The following is a 27947-nucleotide window of genomic DNA, read 5'->3' on the forward strand; positions in this document are numbered from 1 at the left end:
AGTACTGGTCTACATCCATGTCCTTCACTGTTTTTATTTCTTTCCCGATTTCTTGCTTTTATCAGGTAACTCATATCTTCACGACCACTAAAATACAGATTTACATTACAAGAAGCAAAATAAAAGCAGATGAGGCAACTGAGCAGCATTAAAAAATTACACATATTATGGCCATGCTTGGTGGGGAAAAGGGAGTGCACACAAACCCAGGGCTTGAAGTTTGGAGGCACTTAGTGAGGACGTAATGAGGACCTACAATGAGGTGCATTTCACTAGCAGCTGGTTTGCTTGGTTTGAGGGGTGTTCCTCACTTTGTTTACATGAGTACTGATTGGCTGCTTTTCGCATTTGCAAGCCCAGTCATCTTTATAGCCCTCATATCATCATCTTGTTCAAAGCAGCAAAGTTCACGCATGATCATAGAATATGCATTATATTTACATTAATTTTAATGCCCTGTAGTTCGTGCCTAATCTTCACAATGCCTGCGATAGTTTTGCAGCATCCTGTCGAACAGGAGACCACAGCAAGTATTACACCACCAGACATATCGATATTGAACAGGCCACAATAAACGAATCATGTATGACAGCCACAAAGCAGCTCAATTCTGCCTCCCAATTTTCGCAATACCCACCACAGAAACATGTAATAAAAACAATTTAAAAAAAGGTCGCCCGCTAGGCGGCGCACGAGTAATTGGGGACACGCAAGCAGGAGAGTGAAGTTGGCCACGGATCAAAACAGATCAATCAGAGCATCCAGCGGAAGGAGCAAGAGTGAAAAATGACAAAAGCCAGAACGGTCGCTTCCAATTACTCGTCCCTGCACTTCAAGCAAACGACGTCAACGACGAAGACTCGCCTGACCTCGGGCACCCGAGTGCCGTCGAGGTAATCTAATATCGCGACCGGTCTGGCCAGGTAGACACACTACGTGCGAATACGCTTATTGAATAAACAACCTGCTCGCCTCAAGCTTCGCAGGACCAACCCGATTAACTCGGCGCCGTAAGCACACAGTTCCCTTCGTTCTTTCCCCCGCTAGAAAACCCGCCTAGTTCTCCGCCCGCCCACTTCCCCCTTTTTTTCTATATATATTCTCCTCGCGCGCAAGATTTACTGAACCACACTCGGGGATAGCAACGGTTCCGTTCGATTAACATTCCAATCAGAATACGTACGCCAGTATGCGCAAAAAGCGTACGTATAAGTATAAATAATCGCACGACAGCGCCAACAGCGCTTAAAACAGCTCAAGAGGCGTAAGCGCCAAGCGCGCGAGCATAGCCGGCCTAGCAGCGCTTGCAGTTCCATCAGACGAGTTACGGCCGTCACCAACAGACGGCGCCACGCGTCCCACACGAAGGGCGTTGCAGCCAATCATCAATCAGAGCCACCGAAAGCGCGCGATGCGTGCTGGCCCCGCGGAACGAAACGGCCGCAGCTATGACGACAGAGTTCATTTCCATTTAAATGGAGTCATGTTGGCTCCTTCTACCGTGACCATTTGGATGCGAACGTTAGCGTCCCTTCTCACCCTCGTGTCTTAGGGGTCGCTTTAAATCAACTGTGACCGGTGCTGCTGCCCGCACTCGCCGCGGCCTCGCTTTTTTGCAACCGGATCGAGATCGCCACTGGTCTCGCCGGTGTTTTCCATTGAGCAGCTCTCGCGTTTCGTCGCATTCTTTTTCGATTTAGCTAGCGTCAGCCGTTTGGACCGGCTGGATGCTCACCAAGTGTTTCATCAATATGCGCCCTAACTCATGACTTCGCGAATGGCCTTCTTTTGATACCCGGATTCCCTTCGGCGCCTTGATGCCTGTCGGCGATTAATCCACACACAACAGCTGCCTGTCTTAGGCAAACTTCATTCTCGTTTTCCGCCAAAAGCTACAAAAAATGTCCTCAAGAATACCTCAAGAAAAATTTCGTTCGTTAAGAGGCAGCACCCGATTTCCAGTAGTGAGAATGAATCGCTTTTGCACATGGGTTTCTTTGTGCGTGTTGCTCTCGAGACATAATTTCCCCCTTGATCTTCCGCTTTGTGCGTAACTCGGGGTTTTCTATGGAGGCAGATATGCGCTCGTAGTTGTTTTTCGGCCTCCCTTGTTCTTTTTTCCTCCCTCGGCATTTCTAAGTTTACATTGAACGATAATGATAGGGAGCAAACTTCAGTAGCCATGAGCATCAAGTGTGTGTTGAACAATAGAGTACAGTGCTAAGCTGCCGTATCCGCTCCACCTGAGGATCGCAGACAGGTGTCTGTGCATGACGTTGTAAAAAACATATTTGCAGTTTCGTTGGTAAATGGCCAACAATACTCTTTTTGTGTTGGTGTGCAAGATGGGGACTCACACCCAATTTGATAGGTCATACTGACATGTACTGTTTCCCTTGTCCCTTGTTTTTAATTTCATGCTAATTCCGTATTTTATTTTGCGTTGTTTGTAATGTCGTTCCTGAACTACAGAGCTCTGCTTCTCTCTGCTGCTGTCAGACTGGACTTAAACAGACATCGAGGACAAACTCAAATTGACCTTTATTCATACGTTGCGCGTTGTAATTAAAAGGCGACAGTTTCCCTGAAATCAGAGCTGTTGTAAGTCAGAAAAACTAAAAGAAAATACAAGTGTCGCTACCACCGGCCATTTTCGGAAGCAAACTGCGGTGACGTCAAGACATTTCTCTGGGCGTGGATCCCTGAGGCTAGGCCACACTGCCATTCACCTCCAAATAGCGATCACGAAGTCCTTCCCGGCCTTGACGCCGAGTTTGAATCAATAGGCAGGAAATATATATTTTTTCGTCAGCATATGCGTCAACATCACCACAGCCAGAAAGGATCGATTTTTAATACAGTCGGATACAACACAAGATCGAAGGGGTAGATGCCCCTCAAAGAAGGCCCTCCAGCCAATTGTGTCAACCGATTCCCATGGCGCCGTGGTTAATCCCCTGGGGCTTGCTGTCGTTACATTGCGGGGTGTGGCAGACTAACCATGGTTTAATCGGATTAACCGCGGTGTCAGCAATCGGTCGACGCCACTGACTGGAGAGCCTCCTTTGAGTTAGTGCTCCTTTCAGGTCAGTCAACCCAAGCAGCACACCAAAGCCGGTATAACCGTGGCGAAAATCGGCATGAAAGTCTGGCCTGCATTGGCATTTGGGCACAAAGGGACTTTTTCCGACCTTGGCCTGACGTTCACGCCGGCCACTAATGCGGCCCAAAACGAATAAGGCGTCTTGCGGCCATGAGCCCTTCTCACCCGAAGAGGGTCCCCCAGCGTGGTGCTGCGCGGACGGCGGCGCGTGTCCGTTGGCCTGCCGGCAGACGAGGCTGATGGGCGACGTGTGGTGGTTTCGGGACCCAGGAGGAGGCGGCAGCGACGCCGCGGCCGACGTCATCATCTCAGCGTAGTGGCTGTAGCTGGAGCGGCGGCCCTCCCGCCGATTCCCGTCGATGGCAGCCTGCAGCTCGTCCGGCTGACTCAGCTTCTCCTTTTCGCACTCGTACGGGTACAGGTACTTCATGTATCTGCACAGCAGCGACGGGGAGGGACACGCTTTCGTACGGCACTGCCAAATCGCTTTCCCAAGAACACTACAAGGCAGCGACGCCTGTGCCGCCACAAGGCTTGGCGCCAGGCAAGGCACGTGTGCTAAAGCAAACGTTTTCGCATACGACCGTATAAAGACGCGCCGGCCGGTTTTCTCGACACAACCACGCGAGCGTTGAGCGGCAGGATAGTCAACAGTCTAAATGGTTAAACGAAACGACAAAAATGGCGACAGCTGTTGGCGCGCAAGGCATGCGTCGATCGGTGCAAGCGTCGTTTGCTGACCTGCGTCACTAATCGGGATGCAGCCCTTGCAGCATTTCTTGGCGTATCGCCTTTGATTACAAGAAAATACACCGGGTAACGATTCTGCGAGGTGCGTGAAACGGTCACTTGCGGTTTTCCTCATGAGCAGGCACGACGACATCGACACCCAACAAGAAATACAAAGCAAAAACAAGGTTTTCCCGAGGTGGAGAGAAGGAGGACAGAGTAAGGTTAGGGAACCGCTACCATCCACGTCCCCACAATGCCCCCCGGACTACGTGAGAGAGGAAGGAGGGCTTCTCTCGGTTTTTGGGTCGTATGTCGTGCTCCATCGTAAATGTTCAATTACGCCACAGAAAGCCCAATAACTGGCCTAATGCAGCTGTCGCTATAACAGAGTGATGGCACATCACCGTTCGCATCTCTTGTGCCCAAAATGTTAACGTCACATGGTTTGCTTTTCAGCCCTGCGATGGAAAGCTCTAAATCTCTGCAGGGTGAGAACCTTCGTCCTCCCTTCTTCAATAACTTTTGCTGTTGTGAAGTGACTTAAAAGGGACCCGCTATAAGACTCAGAAGCAAGCCATGTGGTTCGGAGACTTTTGACCATGAATGTACATTTTCTTTAGCGCATCCCGCTACGACTACCGTCGGCGGTAACTGGCTGATGCTGATGGCGGAATTTTGTACAGCTGCTACGAAGCAATGCTGAAGCATCGAACCGGCTACACAAGGCTTTACGCTACCGGCGATTCGGGACAAGCGCTTCTAGTTCCCTTGGCTGCCACCACGCGGTGCATGGCTTTGAACATACAGAAATAGCGCCCTGACATCACCCGTGACGTAAGAAAGAACGAACGAGTGACTACACAAGAGAATGTGATAGGTCGCTACGCTTAACTGCATTGGCTGGGAGCTGCCAGAATTCCTGGGTAACAGCTGAAGAAAAATGTTTATTCGAGATGTTGCTCCGAAGCAAGGTCAGCCGCGCTGCTGTAGTAAACAAGCGTGCTTATACGACAACTGCACAGCGGGTCCAGCAGTCCTCGCGAGTGCAGCGTTAGAAAGGTTGGTTGGTTTATGGGGGTTTAACGTCCCAAAGCGACTCAGGCTATGAGAGACGCCGTAGTAAAGGGCTCCGGAAATTTCGACCACCTGGGGTTCTTTAACGTGCACACTGACATCGCACAGCACGCGGGCCTCTAGAATTTCGCCTCCATCGAAATTCGACCGCCGCGGCCGGGATCGCACCCGCGTCTTTCGGGCCAGCAACCGAGCACCATAACCACTCCGCCACCGCGGCGGCGCAGCGTTAGAAAGATTGGGGCTGCCGCGCATGGGGTTGAATAGGAGAGAGCAGGGCTCCGAGCCGGAAGGGCAGCGCAGCCCGCTTATCGAACCCCTCTCGAGCCCCGTCGCAGGCGCGGGAGGACGGACCCGCCGAGATAAGCGAGATCGCGCCAGATTCCCGATCATTTCGGACGCCTTTCATTCAACACAGCGCGGGTAAGCAGGAAGTGATACGGGGCGCTGAATATGTGGGACAAGGGCCGCAGGACGTCCAGGGCCGACAAACAAGGCTGAACAGCGCGGAGAAGGGAGATATAATGAAATCGAATAAGAAAAAGGCATTCCCAATGCGCTTTCGTGGCGAGATAAGGCACCAGCGCAGACAGGTGTGTACGAGAGCAGGACAGATACTGGCGAGTATCAGCCCCGATGCTTGATGAGCCTCGTGAGCTATTCCAACGTGTCGTTCCGAGTAATGTGCCGCTGTTTGCAGGGACGGCGCGCGTGTTTTCACCTCTATGACGCGCCAGTGCTTGATGTCACCGCAATAGGCGGCGGCACTCGGCTGGCACGCCTCGAGTGTCGATCATCTCGCATCGCCCTCGGCGCTGCCACCGAGACCTGTGCGAGAGCAGAGCAACACGTACGGGGGGCAACCGTGCACGCTACGCAAGTGAAGTTGCACTACCGGCTGTCGTTGCTATTCGCTCAACCAAAGTTGTCACGCCTTCCCGTCACTTTTTTCTTACTCTTTATTCTCGCTTTGCCGCGACGCTTACCAACCACGGGCTGGTGTTCAAATAGACGGCTTGTTGACGCTCCCCTTCACACACCTCTCCGCCCGCTCTACTCTTTCACAGAGTTTCCTCGTGCACTCCTCCAAATTCCCGTGGCAATGCGCACTCTCCGAATGATTCGAATCCCGTAAACAGCCGCAAGTAAGCGGCCATATATGTTATCCGCCATCGTGTTAGGAGTCAAGGACCCCCCGGTCAGGCTTCCATGCAAAAACATTCTCACTGACGGTCAGGCAGGCGGCTAAAACGTTTTGTGCGCTAAGCACAAGGTCATAGGTTCGACAGCGCCTGTGTGCTTAGCTAATTCCACACGTGTGAGACACACCTGCAGTATTTACTTAGTGCGACGGATAACGCGCTTTCGGCACATTTTCCTCCGCGAATCCCTGCGAGCGCGCCGGCGCACCCCTAGACACCTAGTACAGCGCGCGGCACATACGTGACGGCGGTCATCAATTAGCGCAGGATTCAGGAGTCGGTGACAAGTTTACGAGGCGGCGGCGAGTAGCGACGCCTAATTTAGCTCGTCGGCACCCGTCGCATGGCAGCTAGAAAAAAGCGCATGAGCCGCATGCGAAGCGCATCATTGAGCGCGCATTTGTGTATAATATAGAGGCAGATAAGGAGCGCACGTGTGCTGCCCCGGTCAGTGCGAATAAACTGCCCCGCCGCCGTCGTCATTGAGAAAGAACGATATAAGACGGGCTTTGCGAAACGAGCCATCGCATGTTGTTCGCGCTTAATGCAGAAACAAACGACTGAGGAAACGTCCTTGCGAACGCGGGGGCCGCTAAAGCCCGTTGATGAAAGAAAACAGGATCGATACCAGAAATTCGCAAAGAATAAAGCGCGCGCAGCCAATGATACAGTTCAGGAAAGAGGGGCCAGGGAGAAGGGAGCCAGCACAGTTCCTACGGCAGCTGGAATATTACGCACAGACAAGAACACACACTTCTCACAACATAGTTGCTACTTACTTATTTGGAGCATCTTTACGCCTAAAATGTGCTGTGCTACGATGTACGCCATACTGGAATGCACCGGACCAATCTCGACCATAGATCCCATTCGAATGTGCACCTGTAATACCCCTGTCGCACGACATTCCTCGAAGGCCTTTCCAGCAAAGGCACCTTTTTTCACCAAAGGAGCGAAAGCTTAAAGGTGAAACAGTCGTTGAGGCTTAACACTCGCTGCTGTGCTCTAGCCGGCTGAAGTGAGTGTTTTAAAATTAAAGTGGGGAATTCCGTCCATTCGTTGAGCTCAGACAATTTTTTTTTCATTCTAATTGCTCGCTTGAAATAACCGCAACAGCTGCTCTCATCAGCAGCAGCAGGTTTTGCGTATTGCCTTCGCCACCAGGCGCACTCGGTGTTGCTGCAACACTTTACCCTCTTAAAATCTGGGCATAAAATATAAATACCGTACAAAAATAAAAGCTATAGACAAACCTTTTGTATTTTTAAAAGATGTTTTCAAACATTGTTGGCTTCATCGACTTTTTTTCATTGCTTTTACTTTTTGACGTTGGATGGCACTACGATCGCAGGTTCTCGAAGGCCTCGCCTTTGGGCTCCAAAGGTCTCGGACGGGCGCCTTCGCCTCCAAGGCCCTTGGCGGCAACGGCGCAACCTTTGTGCCCTGTAGCTGCACTCCTTACGCCTTTGGATATAAGGACCCGATTCTCAAAGGCCTTTGCAGTGCGCGTGTGACAGGGGTATTAGCTTCCTTGCAGACACAGACGTGCAACAAGGAGGCTCTGCGGAGTTGACCGCACTGGATTCGAGCTCTATGAAAACTAAATAACGCCACCAATATGGAATTGCAGTCTGTCTAATACTGGTAATTACCCAACACGTTCACCTGCTGGTCAATGCAACGTGGCATCTTCGGTCACATGATACAAGTGTGCCGTCAGTGTGACTGAAAGGGTACATGAGATGGCTTAGCAGTAGCTACATTTCTTCAGCTTCCAGGAGAGGAAGCGGACAGTGTGGGAGCTCCGCGCACTTCTCAAAGGGCGATCGCTGCGGCCGGATATCGAACCAGCGACCTCGTGATCGCACGAGTTGCAGGACGCATGGCGCGGCCACCGAGATGACCAGTATTTATTAAGCCGATCTAATCAGTCCGATGAATAAAACGCGCTGACGCACAAGCGAAAAGGCACACGGAGCTCTACAGGTAATACGCGACTGCTAAATCCCGTACGCGGTCACGCATCAAGGGAACCGCGATTCCCGTGGTAACGGCCACTCCGTTTATTTGCTGCGCACGGAGGAAATAAAAAGAAAGAAAGTCCGGTCGCAGGGCTGCAAAAAGCTCCTAGAGCGGGCAGGCGGACGCGTGCACACGCTGGGAGGGCCTCTATCGGAGCAGACATCGCTCCCCCGTCTCGCGCTACATCAGCCTATACCTCCTTCCCGCTCGATTAGCCGGTCCATAAATATCGCGCGATTTCTTTTTTCCCCTTCCCATGCATCCCGCGATCGGCTGGAGAGAAGCCTCTCATCGCGGGCTTTTCTGCGCATACAGAGAGCCTGTTTTATCCTCGGCGCTGCATACGCGGTGGCCGTATAATTGAGCCGGCTCTGGCGCTTCGTTACGTCAGGGAGCGCGCTAAATTAAGGCCACGTGCTTTCCGTGCCCGGGCGCGAAAAGAATAAAATGCGTCGATCATGATACCCGGCCCAGAACTCGGATAATCTGGGCGCATTAAGACTGAGAAGGAGCCAGTGCGGCTCGTCCGAACTCGTCCGCGCGGCGGGGGACAAGGCAGACGCTGCCACTCGACAATAAACGCGTCCATTTGAGAGCACTGTAATCGCGATGAAAACGCGCGCCGTTTATCCCCGAGCGAAGTATGCAAAGCTTCGATCGAACCAGATGCCAATACGTGGATAGAACGACGGAGCAATGACAACTGCGAAAGGGGACAATCTGCATATATGTAGTAAACCAGAGCGCAGGTGCCGGCGACTCACTGTGTGCGCAGGGTGAACGCCGCCGAGGTGATGGAAGAGGGCAGGTTGAGTCCCTTGGTGATCTCCCGCCATATCTTCTTGTTGATGACCTCCACGAGGCCGCCCCGGGACACCACCAGCCGGTAGAGCTCGTACAGGTCCAGCACCTGCTTTGCCATGATGGGGATCCGGTTAACGGGTGTGCCTGCGAGAGGGAACAACAGTTGGCTCACCCCGTTGAGTCGAGTCGAACAGGCGTTCGCTCCAGCGCAGCTGCCACCGTGCGACCGAAAGTCGCATCCAACCGAACACGCCTAAATTGACTACTCTAAAATTGGGTGCACGCAGTGACAGTACAGCGGTGTTCTGAATGGGCAGGAAATGCGTACAAGTCATCGTGTATGAACGGCCGAAGCCGCAGTTCATTTCTGCATTCACAAAAGGAATTGCATGAAGTTGCGTAATTTGACCTCATCACGTCCGTTGTCGTTTAGGGCAACAGAAAAATCCTTTGTGTTAGAGTCCCTTCTCTATTTGGAGTGTTGGCCGAGCGCCACCTATAGGACGGTTCTCTGAGCCGGATGATCGATATGCAACGATAAGTATGACTGTAAAGTTTACTACGCGTAGCATACTGTGCGCCAGGGCTGAAAGCACGATCTGTGGTCAAATGTTCGAGCTTACCTTGGCAGAGGACGCGTCATTACAAGAATCTGGCCAAAGTTTATTTAAGCACGCATGAGCAAATAAGCGGAAGGAACGTCACTGCATCGCATAAGCTGGCTTCGCAGGACATGCAGTGTTTCCCAGTTAACGAAAAACGTACAACTGATTGTTTCCGCAATGCCGATCTCCTTCCGTAATCTTTTTCTGCTCTCTTTCTATGACTTTTTGTTTTCAGTATACTGCAACGCGACTGGTCACGCCGTCACGCCATTAGGACGACACAACCAGCAGACTTCGCATATGACATCACTGAAGGCGTTGAAAACGATATGCGGTCGTCTATAGGCTAGTCAAAAGTCCGCGAACAATTACTAACGGTGAGCTTGCCGACGGGAATAAGTGCTAGCACTAATAATATACAACAGCCACATTCCTCGCGGGAAAGCAACCCGCCTTAATTGCGAGAGCTGATACAAAAGTATCCAGTGTCGACACTCGCGAAGCGCTGATTGTGCCCTCCGTGCGAACAGCGAATAACGCACCAGAGAGTAACGTCAGGCAGTGACGAGGGACACGGTAGCCGCCCCGCCCCGGCAATTTCGTGCGCCGCTTAGAAAACTCAGCCTTCCAGGGAACGTGAAAGGCAAGCAGCGCCACATGTCGCTGCAACTTACAGCTGCAGCATGCGCGAATAACTCCAACATGGCGCAGTTAAAAAAAAAATAACGCAGGGAAGACGTCGAGCGAGAAGAAAGAAGGGCCAATTTCAACGGCGTGGTCGTACGGTGTCCGGATTCCTTAGCTCGCAGTCCGATTGTATCGGCCTAGCGTTCCTCATGATGCTCAGAATTAGCGCGAGGGGGCGTGGCTTAAGTGAGCACACGAAGGGAGCCGCGCCAACCCTTCACACGCTCACCGCCAAAGCGGAACAGAGCGTTGCGATCCCCGCCGCCGTGGGAAGCACGCGAGCAGGAGGTCGAGAAGTGCTACGCGAGCGGAGGCAATGCGCAGGCGCGCGGGATTCCTAAGGGGCTTTGGCGCCGCGCTGCTGCGATCAGGGTGCAGAACACTTCCTCGTGGAACACGCTGGATATGCAGTTCAACCTCCTAAGCTGCAGGTGCCTGATACTCTCCGTTCGGAACTATACACCGGAAACGGCAAGAAGCCCCAGTTTCAGGAGGTAGGAAGCGCGTTATGCGGCATGTACATCTTGGCAGAGAGGAGCACAGCTGAAGACTAGTCACCACCGCACGAAATAAGACCTGGGCGCACAGCAAAATGTACGCATCCAAGCATGGCATTCGAAAAGCTCAGCGGGGGCGCGTTTCCAGCTCACATTCAGCTCGCAATCAAAAGCAAGGATACGACGTGACATATCGCGCGCCTCTTCCTCGGTTGAATGGAAAACGTGGCGCGTGTTTGCAGCGCCTCCGACAAATAAACTGCTCGCACGAGAGGAGGTCAGACAGCCAGATGAGGTTCTGCGAACTCGGACAAGCCAGGGCCCTACGGCCGGTCGCTATGGGAATGGGTCACGATAAAAAGCGGGGCCAATTCAGTTTCTGCGGGCTGGTAATGGTCACCGTATCGAGAGAAAAAATACAAAAACCCTAAATCTGCCACGTTACCGATGCAGGACCGAGAAGGAAATGGCGGCTCAGCCGATGGGGACCGCTCGCTTTGCAGAGGCGTTTTCACGGAATCAAGAAAGGGCCCCTTCTCACGGAGGAGGCAAGAAAAATCTCGAATCGCGTCACAGAACAGGCGCACTCCGCAATCAAGCCGCGCAGAGCGAGCGGCGGCGGCGGCTTAAGACGCAGAGCGGCTACCGTGACAGTCCCAGAGGCGAATGCAAAGCGGCCGCCGCACGCGCTCGGTCGCCAGGGCGGCCCGTGAGCCGCGTGGCCAAAGAGCCGTCACGAATAACTTAGCCGCGTCTCCGCGACGAGAGGCCTTTTCAATCTTTCGGACAAAACGCGGCGCCATGCCCCGCGGGGTCAAGAATGGAAATACGCGGGGAGGTGGGACGGCAAACGGTAGCGGGGAGAAGGAAAAAAAACAACAAGACGGCACGCATTTCAGACGACGGCTATAGAACGAGCGTTGGAGCGCACACGCCGCCGAGATCGAAATCCCGCATTCGGCGGCCTTCCGCAGGCCCGGCCCGAAAGCATCAAAGACAGCACAGGAGGCGAGTCCGCGAGCACCCTCTGAATGAGGGGGGTCGCAGAAGGAGAAAGGCTGCTGGCAAACAAAAGGCCTCCCTGGGAGAGACAGCACGTCCGCAAGCCCGGTCAGCAGACTCACGGAGGCGACACGCTCCCTTCGCGCCGAGAAGCACGCCGACACGGCGGTCACCCCGCGCGGTTACACGGCAGCCGCCCGGGTACATCGCGGTAGCCGCGATCACACCGGGGCAAAGGGAATCGCCACGAAGAAATGCGCGCGCCGGAGAAAGAAAATAAATGGGAATCGGAAGAAGCCGGGGGACGGGTCAGACTACTGTCCCCGCAACGGAAGCCGCCGCGCGACGCTTCGAGCTCTGAAGAGGGAGGGGAGGGTCGTTCCGCAGAGAGACGTGTCCCGCGCCGGGACAGCGCTCGTCATCATAATCAAGGGGCAGATATTACAACGGCGGGGGGCGATCCCGCGAGAGGAGTCGCCGAGCCCCCCTCTGCGTACTTCTTGCTCTTCTTATTCGCCAGCAAGGAGAGATGAAAGAAGAGCGGGCAGAAGGCGCAAAAAGAGAGAATCGGTCTCCGAGCATCAAAGGCGAGGAGCGAACATCGCAGAAGCGCGACAGCAAGAGAAGTGTCGCGAAAGGCGAGCCGGGGCCGATTGAATTCGCGATGGCGCGAGGCGAATGGCAGCGCAGGGACGGCCACTATGGTGCACGCGGCACAGAAATCGGAGGGCGATGAAAATGAAAAAGCGGAGCCCGATATAACGCACCGCCGAAACACTCACGGGTGGGCGGAGGGACGAGAGCGGTAAGCGAGATGCGCCGCTCAGTGCAGGCGCCTAGAAAAGCGCACGGCTTAGCTGCGGCGTGGCCCACACAAGACGAGCTGCGCGGCAGGTCTGCACCGCATTCGATCACGCGCCTCGAGAATGGGGCACGCGGGTTGAGGTATTGAGACGGAACAGTGCGCGTAATGGCGTACTTCGTGACCCCGAGCATGCCACCTCGATATTCGGTTTGAATCCTCCGCGCACAGCACACTTGGCCCTTTTGTATGCCCGTTTCGCAAACCGCCTTTTCTCCTAAAAATGAAATGAACCGGGGTGCATTTATGAGCAACAATAGGAAGAGGAGTGTCACATGCATAGTTAAACTTTAATATACAGTTTAGCTAAACGACCGAAAACCACCGAAACGACGCACTAAATAACCAGCAGTTTTGATATTGCCAGCGCCAAGTCAAGCCCCAGCGAGGCCTTCCTAGTGGCGCCCGAGTGCACTGCGCAGCGCTAACGAAAGAGCAGCGTCAGAGGTGAGAAATTAAAACGCTCGAAAGGCGCACAGAGAAGCACGACCTCGCAGTTTTTATATCGGGCAAAGCTCAGCCCACAAGCCGGAGACGCGTATACGGGCTGCGTGTCGTGGGCCCGTTTGCCGAATAAACCCATTACACGGCCTTCTCGGACGGTAATCCCGTCAGCCGCGCCGTTCTTCTTTTGTTGTGGTTTTCTCCTCACCCCGGCCTGCCCCTTTCGGTCGGCGCGCCTCACGGTGCATTGAAAAGCGCTGCGCCCACAGTCGGCAAAGCGAGGCCGCGCGCAAAGAGTTATACGGGCCGCGCCACGCCCACACGATGTGGAAGAGTCACGTGGTCACTATAAAAACGGGCCCCGTTCGGGTCGGAATAACGGCGGTCGTAAAATAACGCCGTCAGGCGCAAAGGAACAAACACCGCCGCTTTTATTAATTCTCGCCACCACGTGCATCGGCGCCTCCACTCTGGCGAACTCTGCCGAAGACGGGAAGGTCAGAAGGAGGCACGCGCACAGCCTCTTCCAGGTTCACTCTAAACGGGGTCCGCATACGCTCGCTTCGTGCCTGCCAACATCGGTGGCTGCCAGCGACGATGAGTGCATCACCAAACCAGTTCGCAGTACAGCCGTGTCGCGAAATTACGGCAGGAATCCTATAGTATTAGGCACCAGTGCGAGATTGGCCACGACTGAACCCGACCCCGTAAACTCTGCGTCGCCCTGAACACACCGATATCCTTGGCTCCAGCTTGTCAAGCGTGGCGCGTTTAACATCACATGGAAGAAAAAAAAAGTGCTCTGTGCAGGTTCTCGATGACGGCGCACCCAGCGTCACGCGAAGCCAGCACGCTTTTGCAATGGAATAAACGAATCGAGAGGCGTCGCCTCAATATGAACCTTAGTGCAAAGCATGGGCGTAGCCGGTGGGTGGTGGTGGTGTGTGTGTGTGTGTTGTGTGTGTGGAGGACCCCCCTCCCCTTCCCCCTCGGAATTTTTTCGAACTGTCACGCACCACTGACCAAAACAACCACCGGCGCCGGAAGTCATTCTGGATTTTGTCACCCACAATGCGAACATTCCTAACTCGGGTTGGATTTCGTGGCAATGCCCATGCACCTGGAGTCATGCAACGCACAAACTTTCAAGGGCCTATCGATGGCTCGCTGTTGCGACTAAAATTTCGGTGCAGTTAATCGCAATACATGACCGGTGACAGCTGCTGCTGCGCAGTACACTGGAACGAAGGAAAGCGTCACTGATATTTTTCCCTGACCGTTGCATATGTACAAAAATGTGAAAGTTCTTGAACGACAAACATTCATTAAAATATTTATCCTCTACTTGCTAATTTCATGGCCTTTACGTGTTCCATATCAGCCGCATGCACTGCTTTGCTGGTTCCAGACCGATATAGTTCTAGACTTCGTGTGATATTTTCTTTACTTATTTAATACGCAAAAACATGGAAGCATTGGTATCGGTTATGTCTGCCACGAGTGAATGATAAGGGGATAGTTGGTATGACATGATGACAAGACATAAAACTGTGTCTTGTCCAATGCTCAGTTTTGTCTTGTAATCATGTCTGCCACGATTTTTAAGACATACGAATACATTCTTTCATTTAAAAAAAATACATATTTCACTTGTCTAGACAGTGCGTAGCGTTATCTAATAACACGATGGCATTGTCAATGACAATGCAGTTATTATTGTTGCGTTTGATCCCTCCACAAATTCTATGAGGAGGCTGCGTGGAAAGGCACATGCTTCTGTAGAGAACCCGAACCGTATACACGTGGTGACTTCTGCGGGACAGAACGCCACAGAAACTTTTTTTTACATCGCAGTGCACTCAACTGTGCACTCATTGGCTGCTCATGACGAAACTTGCAGCGCCTGAAACTTACGGGCGCAATGCATAGCGCATGTGTCGCCCTCTTCGTTCCGTCCTTGCGTTTCAAGCGTTTGTCACTGGTGGGGGCTGCCGAATAACTGTGCAGGAATGCCGAATGAAGCTTTCACGAGCACAAAACGATATGGTCACCAAGAAGAAAGGTCGAGCACATTTAAATAAATCAATGGTGTCCTCGCAATGCAAACACTGGATTATATAGGCCCCGGAGCAGCACGCTGACCAAAGTACCAAAGGAACCCAGATCAGTTCACGCCTCTTGAGTCTGAGTAAAAGGCCAGCTTACCTCCACGATTGGGCCCCTGCGTTTTCCGCGGTCAACCTTTGAAACACAACTCTACATGAGCGGCCACTTAGAATGCGTTTGATACTTTTTTACCAAATGACATCAACGACTTCATCTTGTTGCAGCCACCCTTTACCATATGATCAACCGGCATTTCCACTTTCAGTGAGCAGGCCCAAACACACACATAACTTGCAATTTCTGTTGTGACGAAATGACTTTCACACACGGTAAAAGAAAAAAAAGCTTAAACTCTAGCAGCTGTTTTACAGCAAAGTAAACTCCTTCAAAGTAATCTTGCATCAAGATTCCACCCTCCCCACACTGTTCTGCTAGTGCGCCATAATTTACGACGAAACTATGTTTCCTAAAGTCAAGCGAAGGAGTGAACAACAAAAACCGAGTCTACCAAACCTTAATGGAGGCAGAGCGAAACGGACACCGGCTACAGCTGGGCGCAGAGGGGCTTCCGCACTGACACAGGTCGGCGCAGACCGCTACACAGTCAGTGCGCGGGGAGGAGTGCGCGGTCAACCGATGTGGCAGCGAGGAATCGGCTGCCGGGCCTCGGTGAAGCCCCGCTCGCGATGAAGAAGACCCGCAGAGCAGGGCGTCCCTTTTCACGAGAATCCCCTCGGAGACCGAAGGCAATATCGCGACGTCTCGCCGCCGATTAGGAGCCGCGGCAAATGGCGACGCAGCGGCGTCATTACGCGTCGCTTACACGTGCACATGCTCGGCTGCGCGGCCACCACAAACGCCAAATGGCGAGGTTTGATTGCTTGTCTGTCGGACTTTTTTATTTCACTCCCGCACTCGCTGTGCAGGAGAGGGCGCAGGTGTGCGTAGATGTATACTGATGCACAAGTATATTTTCAGTCTCAAATGACGCTTTCAGCCATCATCATCATCATCACCATCATCATCAGCCTGACTGCACCCACTGCAGGGCAAAGACCTCTCCCATGTATCTCCAATTAACCCTGTCCTTTGCCAGCTGCGCCCACCCTATGCCTGCAAACTTCTTAATCTCATCCGCCAACATAACCTTCTGCCGCCACTCAGTGTCAAATAAGCGGGGTGTATTTAAATTGCTCTTCCCAAAGGAATAGTACAGGACACCTTACTCCGCACTGCGCGCTCCGCAGGCCCTCAGAGGAAAAGAGAACCGACAGCGTCGCATGATAGCTTGAGTTTTGGGCTCGTTGAGCTTTCCGAGCAGCGCAGACTTTAGTGAGGGAAATAATATGCGTATAGCATGAGCATTGAAGAAGTAAGTCGAAGTGCAATCAACATTTCCACATACAGTAACTTAAGAACGAGCAAGACAAAATACGCCTCGCAGAAATGAACACGCAGTTCTCGTTTTAGAGTCCAACACGCAACTCCCAACGAAGCAAGCAAAGTGCTCAGGTACCGATGACCAGTCCTCCCTTCACGGCACTGAAAGCTCAGAAGCCATGAACAGTTCGAATATGGACGACGACATTACGGTAGAAAATCGAGGCGCATACGCTGGATTCAAATCGCTTCGCACTTCTCATGCAGGCAGAATACTTTGCAGCGCAGCAAAGTTAATTTCCCTCGTTCTTATCGCCGTTTTAACTTCCTTCTTCTCTTCTGACCGAAGATGGCACACTAAAAGGCCGGGCTCCAAACCAGCTTGCCTAGTCAACCGGGCCTTGTCGCGATGAGCGAATTTGGAGAGATTTAGCACAGCACGATCCACGCTTCGCTACCCCGATGCTATATTACGGGGGGACCCAGCTGCGCCTGTTCCCCTCGGGGCTATCTGCTTATGCGCCGCCGAGGGAGGGGAGCGCGGTACCGGAACGCGGATCGCGCTGTGCTAAAACTCTGTTCACACGCTGCTTTGAGTAAGCCCACCGGTAGTTGCTTCCGCATTTATACTCTCAGCCCTTGTCGTCACCGGTCACACTTTCTCTCATCACTGCTCCTGCGTACGAGGCCCTCTCTCCACGTCTCACCTGCGGCACGGCAACTACGGAGTCAGTGCAGCAGCGCTTATGAGGAGAGGAATGCGCGGCCGGCGGCAGACAGCCCGACAGCATGCGTGGGGAAAGGCCCCAGACAGTGCGCGCATTCGCGGACAGCGCTCTCCGATGCAGACGAATGACCGGCGCAAGCCGAGCGGAACAGCAGGCGACAATTGATGTCTTTCTCGCCCTAAAGATATCTCCGGGCATCTCATAAGACCACATGACAAGAGCGCTTGCGAAACGCGAAGAGAGAGAGAGAGGGGGGTAGAAGCGCGCGACTCGCCGCGACCGTTATTACGACAGCTCCCGCGCGGAGGAGACCCCCAGTGAGGCGCAACAGGCAGCGTCGGAGGTGACAAATTTGGATCCTCGCTGGCCATTTGTCACCGGGGCTCAGTGGACAGGCTGCCTCGCTACAGTGTCACCTTCCCGCACAGGGACCGAGACGAGGCGCTCACCACGCCCTCCGGCGGCGGGGCTCTCCCGCGGACCGTCTTCTGCGTCCGCCGCGGAACGAACTGCAGCAAACGCGACTGCGAAAGGATTCGACGGGTGTGGACGCGACAAAGACAAAAAAAACAACACCCGCAAACTTGCACCAAGAACTGCGCACGGACAAGTGTGGCAACTCCTATCATGCGCAGCGCAGCACCCCAAATTTATTTCCATATTCTGTATTTGTACATAGTGCATATATATTACCCCCTACCCCTATCCTTTCTTTCCCTCTACCTGTCATTTTATTCCCTCTAGTCGCAGCTCAGGTGCTTCAGGTTTCGATAGCAGGTGCCGCGGCTAGCAACATCTTTTTCTTCCATTGTTATTTCATTAATAAATAGCCATTAACAACAACAAGTTTGGCAATTCTATACGAACGCGAGGCGGTGTCTTTCACGAATATGTTGAGGGAGCCTCGATGCTCAGCTGCACGAAAGCGCCCTAATGTGCAGTTGTAACGAGCAGACGGGCCAGCCACGCAAGCGTGAAGCTGGAATGGATTCCAAAGGAGAACTGGATCGTGCGTGCCCGTTCAAAGCTGCACCAAACTCTTCCAATATTTCGATTACGTCACAGATAAACTACCACGTGTCGGGAGGAACTCCATGCTGACATAGTTTCCAGCTCGACTCCCCCCCTGCGTTTTTTAGGGTGAACTGATCGTGCCATCACAAGGTCGTAACTGCATTCATCCCGCATGCTCAATGCGGCCGCGAATTGAAGCTGCGGAGTCGTGGTCAGCAGCAGCGCGCTCTCACGGGCACGGGCAGTGTGCGCGGCTCCGCGAAGCCTGGACATTAAGACTAGTAAAATATGATTTCCAAAACCCCCATTTCTTAATTCCGCTTCAAAAGTGTGCAGGCTTTAATCGTTCGCACAAACTACCATCTGGAACAGCAAATGATTTCCATGCAAAGAAAATTACCACTACTACAATGTGGACCGGTGATGGCCGACATAGTGCGTTTCAGACGTCGAATTCTGCAGAATCCTCCTCCCCCACCCCTACCCCCTTTTTTTTTAATGAGTTCTAACCACCCTACGTTCGACGATCGAATGGGAGATCTTGACTAACACCCAACAGATAAAAACAGCGCCGTCCAGCAGGCTGGCCAAATCGGCCGCCGTGTGATCGGAGCGGAGAAGCCGTACGCATACCCACGGGGAGTCAGCGAACCAGTAATGCCTTGGAAGATCACACGCATCGGGATGCTCCATCGCTGGACGTAAAATTTGCGATGCGCACTGCCGCAGAGTAAAGGAAAAGCCGGCGGCGGGTGAAAATGAAAGAGACTCGGATGCGAACGTTGCAACGCCGACGCGACCGCTGGACACGACCTTCGCCGTGCCAGCGCAGTGAGCTTGCATGCACTGCACGCGTGTAGTGTAAGAGAGCCTGCGGAAGTTGAAAGCAGGACAGCAGGCAGGCTCAGCGAGCCGAGCTTTGAAGCGACGTCCCGATATCCACGTTGGTATAGTGCAAAGAGGCCGCTGAAAAAGACTCCGTGACTGAAGGAGACTCTTCCGTTTGTTCATCTTCACGCGAAGCAAGAGAGATGCCATTTTTAATGGCCTGGCGAGTGTTTCTGCTGCAGATGCGGCATCATCAGCCTATCGTTTGTATGCGACAAATGAACCTGTACCGGAGTTTCAAGAGCAAAGACCCGATTCGTCGCCGTGTGCAGGGCAAAAGCAACTATTAAATAACCCCGTACCTCTTCTAATCCGCCCATCACGCTCGCGATCCAGACAGGGCCACCCGGCAGGGCGACACATACAACAGCTTCAGAGGGGAGAGCAAAAATATACGGCACTCAGCTTCACCCGGTTCCATTTGTCTGTCATCACGGATTGATACAAACGCAGGCAGACATCGGGCGCGAGGATCTCGACAAAATGTGTGCAATGCACCGCCGCCGCACGCACCTAGCGTGACCGGCAGTGCAACAAGTTGCAAGGCCGAAAAAGAAAGCAAAGCTGGAAATCAATGCGAAAGCACTGACCGCTATACTGCGAGCGATGAAAAGCAAAGCTTGAGGGGGGTGGGGTGGGGGGAGGTGGGCAAGAAGGTGGAAGCAAAGCAAGCGCCGCCAGCGGAGACGATGAAAGCGCGCCACGTTACCGCCGCCAATTTATAGCGGTCATTAGACAATCTCCCGGCCGGACAGTGGCGACAGATGAAATCATCGGGCGGCGGCGAAGTAGCGCTTTCGAGGGGAGGGGCGGGGGGGGGGGGGGGGGGGGGGGGGGGGGGGGGGGCAAAGCGGGCGAACGGCCTCTGCAGTGGACCGGGAGGCGAGAGAGCGCTACCCCAATGTATACACACACAGCGACCGCAGCGGCGCGTCACGTACCCCGGTTTCTTGTTCGAGCCGGCGCGAGAAGTTCGCCGTAATCGAGGAGCAGAAAGAAAAGGGCCTTCCAGATTGCGCCGCAACCCTTTATCCCTTCATTCCCCCTCGGTCGGCTTCGCTTCGAGCGCGGAATTAGCGCCCGACACACTCGTTCGCGACCGCTCCGCTCATCAGATACTCGCCAGAGGGCGAGCGGGAGGCAGGCTGGTCCCAGATGGAGACGCATTCGCCGGATTCCTCCCTCTCCGCGCAGCCCTCTTCTCGTCGCGCTTTTCGAATGGTGGCGGTGGGTGAGATACGAGCGTCGCGCGCGACCGATCCGCGGCGCTAATGCGTCGTCGGCGATGCGCGGTCGCGCCGCGGCGGCGACGCACGAGGAGCACGTGGGAATCGCGGGGTTCGATGGCCGCGAGCTGCCTGCGCCCCCCTCGCTCTCTCTACGCCGGCTATCGGCTCTTTTTTTGCCACCGGCGAAAGCCTTCTTTGCGTCGCCGGGTTGCGCCGTTGTCCGGCGGCGCTGCTTGCGTTTCGCAGAGCTTTCACAGACCTCGCAGAAGTGAGGGCCCGAAGTCCTGCAACTCAAAGCTACACGCTCCCCAGATCTTCGTCGGTGGCTGTGCACGCACTACAGTATTTCCCGCTCAATTTAATCCAAACGCCAGAATATTTAATCCAGGTGCTACAGAAAATGAATCCAAGCTCCAAAGCATTTAATCCTCATGCATTCTCACACTGGACCCCTCAAACTTAAAACGCGGTCTACAAATCCCAGACGCGTTATCGATTAGTTGTTACTGACGAAGCGTTAGGCACGCAATGAGCAAGTAATAATAACTTTTTTTAATCATAACAAATAGGGCCGGGTATTTTATACCACCCACCACATCAGCCGAAGTACAGGGTGAGCGCGAAGCATATTGCAGATACGCATCGCCGGTGTCCTGCAACTCCCATCATCATGTCACACCTTTATTATCCCGATAAGATGAGCGACTCACACTAAGGTGGTGACTAAGATAAACGTCCCGTCATGAGAGTCGCTCCTTGTGACATCACAACTTGTAATGACGCAGCGAAAGCGTTTAGAGTTAGCGATAACATTGGAATAGAAACTTAATGTGATGCATGATACTGCAAGTCGCGTGAGACCGGAGAGTGGACTCAACAGAATAGCTGCGTGCAAAGGATAGCCGTATTGTCCAGGGAAATCCGATACCAATGTTGTTGGGTCGCAAAATTGCCTCCCTTTTGCTGAAAGTCACGTTACTTTATAAGGCGGGAAGAACTACATATCTTTGTGCACTGAATGGGCTAGCTAAAGGTGTGTCGAAGTGATAGCGTCATTACATTCTACATAACGTTTCGTTCCATACCCCTCATGACTTTGGTTGAGAATGTGGGACGTCAGGTTGCAAGTGATGCGAAGTCATGTGAGTGGACTATCGGCTGATCACAGGGAGTTTATCTTAGTCACCACCTTAGTGTGAGTCGCTCATCTTATCAGGATAATAAAGGTGTGGCATGATGATGCGAGTTGCAGGACACCGGCGATGCGTATCTGCAATATGCTTCGCGCTCACCCTGTACTTCGGCTGATGTGGTGGGTGGTATAAAATACCCGGCCCTATTTGTTATGATTAAAAAAAGTTATTATTACTTGCTCATTGGGTGTCTAACGCTTCGTCAGTAACAACTAATCGATAACGCGTCTGGGATTTGTAGACCACGTTTTAAGTTTGAGGGGTCCAGTGTGAGAATGCATGAGGATTAAATTCGCTGGCGTTTGGATTAAATGCTTTGACGCTTGGATTAATGTGTGGCACCTGGATTAAATTGAATGGCACTCAGATTAAATATTCTGGCGTTTGAATTAAATTGAGCGGGAAATACTATAGCTGCTGCAACACGCCTTTTATTTTTTTAAAAAAACGTCGCCCGATACCGTCAAACACGGACGAACACGTGTGCTCCGATATGACGGAAAATGCACCCGGCGTGAAGTGTCTACTTGCGCACAACACAGAGCTTGGCAGGCGGGCCGGGGTGCAAGACATTTACGTCGGCAAAACGACAAATGCGGGCAGAATACTATACTTTTCTTCTTTTTTTTTCAAGACGGAATCAGGGGCTCTTCATAAGACAGGACGATGCTGGATTGGGTTTGCACCGACTGCCGTCATGAGCGACGGTCGTGAACGCATCCAAAGAGGCACAGATGCTGCACTCGGTTTGTCACTAAAACCACAGAGCAAGCGCCAACATGCTAGTTTAGAGAAGTGCTAAGCATAAGTACATTCGTCTAAACTTAGCACGACGCACGTTAAGGGCTACGCATGTCCTACTGGCTTATAAGTGGCGCACTGTGAATAAGTAATCTGCAAAGCTACGGAAACGTCATAGTTTCTATAATACGTACCTGACCAAAACTATCGAGAACTGTCGTACTTTATCAGACAAGGCTCCATATATACTATAACTATGTACTCGCACCATTAAAAAAAGGGAAGCGCCGAAGTTCATAGTTTGCTCATCGGAACAATTGATGCATACACATTCAGCAAGCATTGCCAGAGTTCGCGCCTGAGCGCGTGCACACAAGCCGGCTTTGAGAGAAAGCGAACTTACTGATTTACGTCACCAGGGGCAGCAATGAGGTCAAAGACCGCTATTACGAGAAGGCAGCGCAAAGACAAAGAGATGCTTCGCCAGACCAAAGTAAGCAGTACTCGTTCAACTCGTCATCCCGATGGGTCTCGCGATCGGCGCCTATGAAGCAATGGGGCGTCGAAGAAGAATTTCAATCGTCTACACTCCGACCGAACAAAGCACCTCACGCACGAAGAAGCCAATTAGCAAGCGGCGAAGGAAAAACAGAACCGGCAGAGTTAGTTGGAGATGCGCGCAGCCACAAAAATGATAAAGGCAACCGCAGAGCCATGACAAATCCTTTGTTCTTCGCGGCCGTTGCGTCGCGGACTTGAACAGCGCTCCATTGAGATACCCCGCGGCGCTGCTGAGACAACGCATCGCCATTCCTCGCAGGCACCGACCCGCTAGGCATCGAACAAACGCGGCGAAAGACCACGCGCACGAGCAGGCCCGCCTCGGCGAATGCGAAGACAACAGCCGCCAGGCCTTGTGGCCCTTGTGCGATAAGATCACGAGATCCGGGGCACAAGACGCGGGCTCATCCCACGTCGTCACTTCTCCACACATTCCGCCCTTTGTTCTGCCGTATGAGAGCGGGCGAAATGGACGTCTAACGGACGCTGCCACCACGTACGAGAAAGGCATCGAGGGCTAAGTGTTCCCAACCGCCAGCAGCGCCAGATTCGCGCGCGAGCCACATCGACGCCACGCGTCGCGGAAATGGACCCTTCGACGCAGGAACGTCTACGCGGGGCGGCGCAACCAGACCGCGGCAGATCACGCGCCTGGACGAGCACGTCTTCGAGAATGGGTCTCCCCGTGATGCCTCGCTCACGCGTCCCAGCGCAAAGCAGGATCGTGCGTGCGTGCGTGCGCGATCCGGCAGCTTATAAACGTAGTACACGCCGCCGGTCGATCATGGCTCGACGGATCTCTCGCGCGGTGGTGTGTGTATACGTGTGCAACAGCCACACGCTCGAGATGATATCGCGCGAAGGCTGCGCCGGCCGAGCCATAAAACGTGGACGCCTTAGCACGAATCGGAGCGTATCGTGGACTGTTTTAGTTGTCTTGTTTCTCGCCGTGTACAGCGACTCCAGGTGGAAATGCATTTATTCCCTTCACGTTGCGATGCGCGGAAAAAGGTAGAAGAGAGACGCTCCGTGAAAACGGCTATCCTTTGGTGTGAGGCGAGAGTGGTGGACACGAAAGTATGCAAGGCGTCTCGGACACAAATGCATGAACATAGACCGGTCAAAGGCACGTCTTCGAGCCATCAGGTCGGCGAGAAATTAGACTGTAAGAGCCCCCCACCCGGCTAATTTGTGTTTTTGCTCGCTTGACAACGAAAGCGTCCTTCTGAGCACTAGATGTGTGGTGAAAGCGACTCTGTACGCAAAGAAAGCAAAGAAGAAAGTTCTTTTTTACAAAGCACTTACACTATTACTGAACACCACGCAGACTATACAACAGCCGCCCGCCGGCACAGAAAGTCACATAGTAACTAGCAGATTGCAAGCGACCTTTGCGCAGGCGCAGAATACGAGGCTCCACTAAATATCTACCAGGAACGCAGACAGATAAAGCGGGTGCCCGTCGAGTGGGTGGGGGGCTTCACATCGCAGAGTAGTTTTTATCTAAAGTTTGCAAATGCTCGAAAATTCGCCTCCCCACAGCCAACCACCCTGCCCCTCCCTAACTTTCCGCATCACGACTCCATCCACATGCAGGCATTCCAGGGATTGTCGGACGACGGCAAACAGAGCTCGGTGATAGCGCGGCCGGCGCCTTTATCGACGTCCTCGCAGTCCAAGAAGGGCAAGCCAAGCTCCTCCCCGGCCGGGCGGCCTCCCCCAAGCTTCGCTTTCTCTCTCTCTCCCCCCCCCCCCCCCCGTTCCTCAAGACAACTTTCAGCTGCCCGACAACGAGGCGGGCAACACATGTTGCGAGCAAGCACCTGAACATGGGGAATGGCGGCTCGGTTGAACATCCACCAGACCGGTCTGACAGACAGGCCGGCGCAGTCCTCGTGGCTCAAATGACACGCAAGGTTGTCGAAACGTGCACTCGTGCTTCACGTGCACGAGGAGCACGTTGATGGTGGCTGGAATCGTCGTAGTAGATATACGGATACGAAGAAGAAACAGCAAACAAGAAGGTGGATGGGTGGCTGCAGCAAAACGGTAACAGAACACGGGTGTGAGAGCGACACCATCGTCTTCACGCAGAAAAGGACTCATTCACAGTGATGATCAAAACAACACCCCGAATCAACGCTACCCGCACCGTGTGCCTCGGTTTGCAGCTCCATCGCTCTGAACTGGTGAACGCTTCTAACGCGGCACACACGAACTATGTTCATCATTCATGTCAGGGCGAGTGTTAATACGGCTGTAATATAAAATCTTAACGAAACGGCTGAAGCTGACACCGCATTGTACCTCAAAGCCGAACGAAATGCAGCATTGCTTCCCATCAACAATTTACTCAAATTATGAGAATACACTGCACACAGATTTGAACACCAGGAAAGGACGCTTACTGCGATTGACCACATCACTGCACCTGCGAAAAGGAAGTCCCGCTGGGCGCGAATCTGGCGCGCAAAAGAATGCGACCCCGTTTCGCCAGCACTTCGCGCACTCATTGAGCCCACCACCACATTGGAGCAACAAGCCTATCGGCGGTACAAATGCGGGGAGGATCCTGACGCCCGTTTGGTGCTCCGAGTAGCGGAGTAACATAAACACGGATTCGCAGCCCACACGGGCAAACGACGTCAGGAGGAAAGGCAGAAAAAGCAGACGACGACCCGAGCAATATCTGCTGACAGCGCGGTGCGCGTCTTCGTGCGCTGTGGTCGAAAGAAAAATCGGAAAAAACGACAGAACGGCCACGTGCTGCGCACAAGGCAATGTGTAGTATGTGGGATGGGCCGTGATGACTTTGGAGACCCCGTAACCCCCGACCTCGCTGGGCCCTTCGCTTGCGGCACCTACCTCGGCTCTGTGCCTTGCATTCTTTTCGTTTAGCCTGTACGCGTACTGTGCCAACAAAACCGTGCAGCGCAGTGGAAGACGGAGCTGGCGTAAGACAATTATGCGCCGAATGCAGCGTGCAGATCGCAAGGAAGAACACTTCGAGATTTGCCATTGCCTGTCCCTCCATACACCGCAGCCAATTAACGTGGATGACAGTCTGCAGGCCGCCGACCGCTCACCTACCTTTCCGCAAGCTTTTCGAACTATGATCAGCTAGCGTTAGCTCAGGCCTTCACTACACGGCGCGGCTTTGTTTAGAACAGGGTATGGCGTTTTTTCTTTCTTTTTTTGTGTGCCTAATTCAGCTTATGTGCCCTTGGAGTTTATGTGTAAAGAACTATATCGTTACCCTGCATGACGTGTACACTTCAGTAACAGCCCTTCATTTGAGTAACGGGTAGACTCTGCGAGGCAGTGTTGAGCAGAGAGATTCTGCGAGATTTGCCGGTACTGAATTTCATGTGTAGGTGTTTCGCATTTATAGAAATGCAGTCGACGTAGCCACGGCAGGAATCGAACCCACGACTTTGGACCCAGAAGCCGAACTGAGCCGGTTCCAGTGGCGCAGTCATCGCGTCAGATCCATCGCGATGTCCTTGTTATTATGAATGGTATGTGCTTTCACTCCATTCTTTGTCTCAACCACATGCTGCTTTTTGTGATATCTGCAAAGTTTTGTTTTCCCAGAGCTACCGCCCTTACCTTCCACAATGCTTCTGGTAAGACACTGTACATGAAGGAGGAGGAGGAGGAGGAGGATGACTTTAATGGAGCAGGAGAGGTCTGCCTGGCTGTCGGCCTGAGATGCTATTCCAGCACTATACATGGGGTAAAATTAATAAACGAGAGACAATTGCACTGCGATGAGTGAAATACCAATGAATGTAAAAGTACATAAACATTTACGTGTGGTGCAATCCGGTCCACATAATTAATTTCACATTCAATGGTACCTTAGAAAAAAGCATTCCGACCACATTCTTCCGAAATTCCATTCCAATCTGCTACGGCTCCGTGCTACACAGTTCCGGAGCACATGCGCCGTGCAGCTCTAGGAAAAGATGCTCTGTACGCATTAATTACCTCAAATAAACGAGTGAACACATAATTGTACGTAACCGATCACTTCCTAATGTAACTAACTACCCATTACGAAAGAAGCGGACGCTGTACACCACAGAAGTGCATGAGCCAGACAAGAGGCTTTGTGATGCATGTATTCTTGCATTCATCTGTCATCAGCGCGGTGGCCATGGAGTCAGCCCGTCGTTTTAAAAAATGCCACGTCATAACAAGCGTAAAGGCTCTATCCTCACGAACCTCGTCCAAATACATCGGGCCTCCGCAGCGCCACACCTACACACTATAATGTGTAACAGCGAATGCGGCCGACACCCTCTTCCACGTCTCCTTGCCCACTAACCTCACAGCACACATTCGGCGCACACACTGCGCCGAGGCTCGCGCATGAACGGCACAGTGAGAGATCAATAAGCGGCCCACTATGCATAATACCCGCCAGTCCGCGGCGCTTTTTTCCTTCGCTTAGTTCGTCTCTAAACCGGCGCTGCCCACGAGGCCGTATACCGCCGGCGTGCACACCTATACATCGTGAGCCGGTAATAAGGTTTTATTAACGCCGTAAAAAAAAAAAAAACGCTGGGCGACTCTGCGCGGGCCAGGTTCGATGCTCCCGCTCCCCCCGTCCGCGTGTGCAGGTGCACGACGCGCGAAACCGCCTCGCTTGATTTCCGATTCAACCCCGAGGCCAAACTGCGAGCTCTCTGGTGGAAGCGTTCGCCCCGCCAATAAATTTTACAGTGGGGCCAAATAAACGCAAGCGGAAATGACATTAGCCGGGAAAGTTCACCGGTGCCTAAATGAACATGAAAAAAAAAGGGGGGGGGGGGGGGGACGCCAGCGCGTGTTTCACACGAAGATGCAGAACGAAACGCGTCGACACACTTAGGAGGCGGCGTGTGATCAGCATTCAGCGCTGCGCATATTCTGGCCTGCAACACTTGACCGCTTCGCGCACAAACGAAGCAAGCTGCGCTGAATGGTAGAGCCGCATTGTGCATTTATCTGCTCACTTCACAGATACAGCGCCGAATTTACGCAGCTGAGCAACAATCTTGCACAAGAGAAGGAGACGGGCCTTTAACG

The 27947-nt window shown here is 53.0% G+C and overlaps 1 protein-coding gene across 4 annotated transcripts in view; it reads right to left on the reverse strand.

Annotated features, from left to right (window-relative positions):
* The window catches only part of LOC144126119 (AT-rich interactive domain-containing protein 3C-like), a 270128-nt gene that overhangs the window by 13475 nt on the left and 228706 nt on the right, over window positions 1–27947 (reverse strand). For all 4 annotated transcript variants that reach the window (XM_077660077.1, XM_077660079.1, XM_077660080.1 and 1 more), the window contains 2 exons: window positions 8898–9081; window positions 3269–3537 (listed from right to left, as the gene is read on the reverse strand). In XM_077660077.1, the coding sequence (XP_077516203.1) occupies window positions 3269–3537; window positions 8898–9081 (453 nt within the window). The remainder of the gene's footprint in view (window positions 1–3268; window positions 3538–8897; window positions 9082–27947) is intronic.

The sequence above is a fragment of the Amblyomma americanum genome, chromosome 3 (assembly GCF_052857255.1).
Source record: "Amblyomma americanum isolate KBUSLIRL-KWMA chromosome 3, ASM5285725v1, whole genome shotgun sequence".
NCBI lineage: Eukaryota > Metazoa > Arthropoda > Arachnida > Ixodida > Ixodidae > Amblyomma > Amblyomma americanum.